At 54.4% G+C, this 6,114-nt stretch overlaps 1 protein-coding gene across 1 annotated transcript in view; it reads right to left on the bottom strand.

The window, feature by feature from the left end:
* Positions 1–1,234: 1,234 nt before the first annotated feature.
* eif1ad (eukaryotic translation initiation factor 1A domain containing) overlaps positions 1,235–6,114 on the bottom strand; it is a 12,069-nt gene continuing 7,189 nt past the window's right edge. The window contains exon 5 of the mRNA XM_038787490.1: positions 1,235–1,819. Coding sequence (XP_038643418.1) covers positions 1,684–1,819 — 136 coding nt within the window. The 3' untranslated portion in view covers positions 1,235–1,683. The remainder of the gene's footprint in view (positions 1,820–6,114) is intronic.

The following is a 6,114-nucleotide window of genomic DNA, read 5'->3' as shown; positions in this document are numbered from 1 at the left end:
GCACATCACCAAAAATCTGTCCTGGTCCACCCACGTCGACGCTACCATCAAGAAAGCAAAACAGCGCCTATACTTCCTCAGGAAACTCGGCATGTCCACATTAACCCTTACCAACTTTTACAGATGCACCATAGAAAGCATCTTATCGGGCTGCATCACAGCCTGGGTATGGCAAATGGCCGACTCCTTCCCCAAGTGAAGAAATTTCTCCTGATCTCAGTCCCCAAAATGGCCGACTCCTTCCCCGAGCAAAGAAATTTCTCCTGATCTCAGTCCCCAAGAAACTTCAGAGAGTCGTGAACACAGCCCAGTCCATCACACGAACCCGCCTCCCATCCATTGACTCCATCTACACCTCCCGCTGCCTGGGGAAAGCGGGCAGCATAATCAAAGACCCCTCCCACCCGGCTTACTCACTCTTCCAACTTCTTCCATCGGGCAGGAGATACAGAAGTCTGAGAACACGCACGGACAGACTCAAAAACAGCTTCTTCCCCACTGTCACCAGACTCCTAAACCACCCTCTTATGGACTGACCTGATTAACACTACACCCCTGTATGCTTCATTCAATGCTGGTGTTTATGTAGTTACATTGTGTACCTTGTGTTGCCCTGTTAGGTATTTTCTTTTCATGTACTTAATGATCTGTTGAGCTGCTCGCAGAAAAATACTTTTCACTGTACCTCTGTACACATGACACATCATCTGGGCTGGAAACGTTCGCTCTCTTCTCCCTCCAGATGCTGCCGGACCTGCTGAGATTTTCCAGCATTTTCTCTTTGGTTTCAGATTCCCAGCGTCCGCAGTCATTTGCTTTAATCCAGAAAAACTATCCCATTAGCCATGTCTAACCGTGCCCGATTGCTCTGTACGTCGCACCACGGAGGCCCAAACTCACCTGAGGTTTGGTGACCTTCCGGTTAACTCACCACCAGTCAGCCCCCCCCCCCCCGCCCTCCCTCAAAGGGGAATCCATCATCTGGGAATATGGCGACAGTAAATCATCTCAATCACCCATCCCCTCAGACATTAATGGCCCTGACGCAAGTCCATTCCTGGCTCCAAACACCAGCTTCCAAAAACTATCAAGGGATTAACTTGTCGGAACGCGAGCGGCGAGGTGGTGCGTGAAATACATTCCACAGGCCGTGTAGCCTGGATGGTCTTTCGGTGATCGACTTCTATACTTGCGTAAGCAGCCACTCTTTCCCTCCCAAAACAAATACAAACCGTTCCATTACTACTCAATTTTATTTACACAGAAACAGTATTCTCTCTCACACATCCCCTCTTCCCGGTGTGTTTACTGGAGGGCAACGCTCAGCAAAAAGGGCGGGGGAAGAAAGCCTCGGGCTGATCGACTGGGTGGGGCGGCACAGGGGCTCGATCAATCCTCCACCCGGCGGCAGTCACGTTTCCCCATTCCGGTCTGGAGTGTGCCCCTGTCCCGGTCCAGAGCCAGCTTTCGAATTTCGAGTCCCGCCCCTCAAAACAAAAAACAAGAGTTTGGGGGTGGGGAATAAACGCAGCCCAAAAAATTAAAGTCCCCGAGGAGCTTTCAAAGGAATGTACACAGCGCGCTGCGGAGAAAAGATGGCCTCTCTTATACAGTCTTCAAACAAATCATCGATGATTGGACAAATGTCGGGCGAGCGCTTGCTGCCATCTTGGACGACGAAGTCTAAACTCCCTCCTCCTCTTCATCCTCGCTCTCCGAATACTCGTAATTCCTCCGATTCGTATTGACAAACAGATCGCTGTCGTCTTCGGAATCTTCCTCCTCCGACCCCGGATTGCTGCTGTCTTTCTGTGGCTGACTGCAGGGAGAGAAGATAAACCGATTTGTAAACAATTTGAATGAGGTATTTTTCGGCTCGGTAGAATCACAGAACGAGAGAAAAAAAAAGGACTGTACAGTAAACAAAGCACGTAGTGCAACAGCCATTGCCCGCCCCACCCAGATCTGCCTAAATGACCCCCTGTACTACATTCCCCGAACACCCCACCCCCCCCCCCCCCCTCACGATTAATTCTCCGCAAAGTAGTCAATGGATGTTTGCCACCTCCGGACGAACCCTGACACCGAACCTCTCAAGGCGAACTTGATTTTCTCTAGGCCCAGGAAACTCGCCATGTCCGACAGCCAGGCTTCCGACTTCGGGGTCTTTGACCCCCCCCCCCCCCCCCCCCCCCCCCACACCTCCAAGCTGGAAGTATCCGTCTCCGGGCGACCAGGGAAGCAAAGGCCAAAATGTCGGACTCTTTCAGCTCCCCCCCCCACCCCCCCCAGACTTCCGGGGGCCCTCTGCAACCCCAAAAATCGCCACCTCCGAACTCATTGCCACCCTCGTGTTCAATACTCCAGACATGACGCCCTCGAACCCCTGCCAGTATCTCCTAAGTTTTGGACACGCCCAAAACATGTGGACATGGTCTGCCGGTCCTCCCAGACACTTTACACACTTGTCCTCTACGCCGAAGGATCTGCTCATCCGGGACACTGTCATGTGGGCCCGGCGGACGACCTTAAATTGAATCAGGCCGAGCCTGGTCCATGTTGCAGTCCCTTTGACCCTGGTCAGGGCGTCCGCCCACAGGCCTTCCCCAACCTCCCCTCCCGACTCCTCCTCCCATTTATGCCTCCGTTCCTCAGTCTGCGTCACCTCCGCCCCCATGAGCTCCTTGTAAATATCCGAGACACTTCCCTCCCCCACCCATCCTCCAGACACGACTCTATCTTGGATTCCCCCTTTCATAGAATTCACAGTGCAGAAGGAGGCCATTCGGCCCATCGAGTCTGCACCGGCTCTTGGAAAGAGCACCCGACCCAAGGTTAACACCTTCACCCTATCCCCATAACCCAGTAACCCCACCCAACACTAAGGGCAATTTTGGACACTAAGGGCAATTTTAGACACTAAGGGACAATTTAGCATGGCTAATCCACCTAACCCGCACATCTTTGGACAGTGGGAGGAAACCGGAGCACCCGGAGGAAACCCACGCACACACGGGGAGGATGTGCAGACTCCGCACAGATTGTGACCCAAGCCGGGAATCGAACCTGGGGCCCTGGAGCTGTGAAGCAATTGTGCTAACCACAATGCTACCGTACTGCCCTTAGTGGCAAGAGTGGAAAAGATGGCACCTGCCTGCGCAAACAGTCCCCCTCGTCAACCCAAACTAGGCCTCAAGCGAGGGAAGCCCCCTTCCAAAACCAAATCTCCCATCTGCCATAAACCTATTTATAATTACACATCCTTGAGTCTCATTAATGTCACCGAGGGGTTTCACAGGGAAGTCACAGAACAAAAACGCTGACCCCCCCCCCGCAAAGCCACGAAGAGACGTTGCGGACAGGCAAGCAAAAGTTCAGTCAAGGAGGCTGGGGTAGGGTCACAAAGTCGAGGTTTGGGAGGGAGGGAGGAGGGGGATCCGAGAGCGAAGGGGCTGGAGGAGGTTACAGAGATAGGGAGGGTTGTAGGGGCCGGAGGAGGTTACAGAGATAGGGAGGGTTGTAGGGGCTGGAGGAGGTTACAGAGATAGGGAGGGTTGTTGGGGCTGGAGGAGATTACAGAGATAGGGAGGGTTGTAGGGGCTGGAGGAGGTTACAGAGATAGGGAGGGTTGTAGGAGCTGGAGGAGGTTACAGAGATAGGGAGGGGTGTAGGGGCTGGAGGAGGTTACAGAGAGAGGGAGGGTTGTTGGGGCTGGAGGAGGTTACAGAGATAGGGAGGGGTGTAGGGGCTGGAGGAGGTTACAGAGATAGGGAGGGGGTGTAGGGGTTGGAGGGGGTTACAGAGATAGGGAGGGGTGTAGGGGCTGGAGGAGGTTACAGAGATAGGGAGGGTTGGGGCTGGAGGAGGTTACAGAGATAGGGAGGGTTGTCGGGACTGGAGGAGGTTACAGAGATAGGGAGGGGTGTAGGAGCTGGAGGAGGTTACAGAGATAGGGAGGGTTGTAGGGGCTGGAGGAGGTTACAGAGATAGGGAGGGTTATAGGGGCTGGAGAAGGTTACAGAGATAGGGAGGGTTGTCGGGGCTGGAGGGGGGTGACAGAGATAGGGAGGGTTGTAGGGGCTGGAGGAGGTTACAGAGATAGGGAGGGTTGGAGGGGCTGGAGGAGGTTACAGAGAAAGGGAGGGTTGTCGGGGTTGGAGGAGGTTACAGAGATAGGGAGGGTTGGAGGGGCTGGAGGAGGTAACAGAGAAAGGGAGGGTTGTCGGGGCTGGAGGAGGTTACAGAGATAGGGAGGATTGTAGGGGCTGGAGGAGGTTACAGAGATAGGGAGGGTTGTAGGGGGCTGGAGGAGGTTACAGAGATAGGGAGGGTTGGAGGGGCTGGAGGAGGTTACAGAGATAGGGAGGGTTGTCGGGGCTGGAGGAGGTTACAGATATAGGGAGTGGTGTAGGGACTGGAGGAGGTTACAGATATAGGGAGGGTTGTCGGGGCTGGAGGAGGTTACAGAGATAAGGAGGGATGTAGGGGCTGGAGGAAGTTACAGAGATAGGGAGGGGTGTAGGGACTGGAGGAGGTTACAGATATAGGGAGGGTTGTCGGGGCTGGAGGAGGTTAGAGATAGGGAGGGATGTAGGGGCTGGAGGAAGTTACAGATATAGGGAGGGTTGTAGGGGCTGGAGGAAGTTACAGAGATAGGGAGGGTTGTAGGGGCTGGAGGAAGTTACAGAGATAGGGAGGGATGTAGGGGCTGGAGGAAGTTACAGAGATAGGGAGGGTTGTAGGGGCTGGAGGAAGTTACAGATATAGGGAGTGGTGTAGGGACTGGAGGAGGCTACAGAGATAGGGAGGGTTGTAGGGGCTGGAGGAAGTTACAGAGATAGGGAGGGTTGTAGGGGCTGGAGGAAGTTACAGAGATAGGGAGGGATGTAGGGGCTGGAGGAAGTTACAGAGATAGGGAGGGTTGTAGGGGCTGGAGGAAGTTACAGATATAGGGAGTGGTGTAGGGACTGGAGGAGGCTACAGAGATAGGGAGGGTTGTAGGGGCTGGAGGAGGTTACAGAGATAGGGAGGGGTGTAGGGGGCTGGAGGAGGTTACAGAGATAGGGAGGGTTGTAGGGGCTGGAGGAAGTTACAGAGATAGGGAGGGTTGACCACTGGGGACGAGAGTTCTCTGTCCACAGGATACCGGGGACCCCGTCCACTGCAGGGATTGGAAAGGACGGAGATTTCACCCCCAGGCTGAACTCAGTTATTTCACAGTGTGACCTCTCCACAGGCAACTGCATCTTCACAAAGGGACAGAGACTTTTATAGACGGTGCCTGCTCCACGCAGACAGACAGATAGAGAGGGACTGAGAGAGAGGGACTGAGAGAGAGAGACTGAGAGAGAGGGACTGAGAGAGAGACTGAGAGAGAGAGAGACAGAGACAGAGAGAGAGCAACAGAGAGAGAGCGAGAGACAGACAGAGCGAGAGAGAGACAGAGCGAGAGAGAGACAGAGCGAGAGAGAGACAGAGCGAGAGAGAGACAGAGAGAGAGAGAGAGAGAGAGACGGAGAGAGAGAGAGAGACGGAGAGAGAGAGAGACGAGAGAGAGAGAGACGGAGAGAGAGAGAGACGGAGAGACAGAGAGGGAGAGACAGAGAGGGAGAGACAGAGAGGGAGAGACAGAGAGGGAGAGACAGAGAGGGAGAGACAGAGAGGGAGAGACAGAGAGGGAGAGACAGAGAGGGAGAGACAGAGAGGGAGAGACAGAGAGGGAGAGACAGAGAGGGAGAGACAGAGAGGGAGAGACAGAGAGGGAGAGACAGAGAGGGAGAGACAGAGAGGGAGAGACAGAGAGGGAGAGACAGAGAGGGAGAGACAGAGAGGGAGAGACAGAGAGGGAGAGACAGAGAGGGAGAGACAGAGAGGGAGAGACAGAGAGGGAGAGACAGAGGAGGGAGAGACAGAGAGCGAGAGACAGAGAGCGAGAGAGACAGAGAGCGAGAGAACGATGAGCGAGAGAGGGGGAAAGAGAGAGCGAGAGAGACAGAGAGCACGGAGAGAACAGAGAGTGAGAGAGACAGAGAGCGGAAGACAGAGAGCGAGAGACAGAGACGAGAGAGACAGAGAAAGCTGAGAGACAGAGTGAAGACATGACACAGAAGAGAG

The sequence above is a fragment of the Scyliorhinus canicula genome, chromosome 31 (genome assembly GCF_902713615.1).
Source record: "Scyliorhinus canicula chromosome 31, sScyCan1.1, whole genome shotgun sequence".
Taxonomy (NCBI): Eukaryota; Metazoa; Chordata; class Chondrichthyes; order Carcharhiniformes; family Scyliorhinidae; genus Scyliorhinus; species Scyliorhinus canicula.
This window is presented reverse-complemented; position numbering and strand designations above follow the sequence as displayed.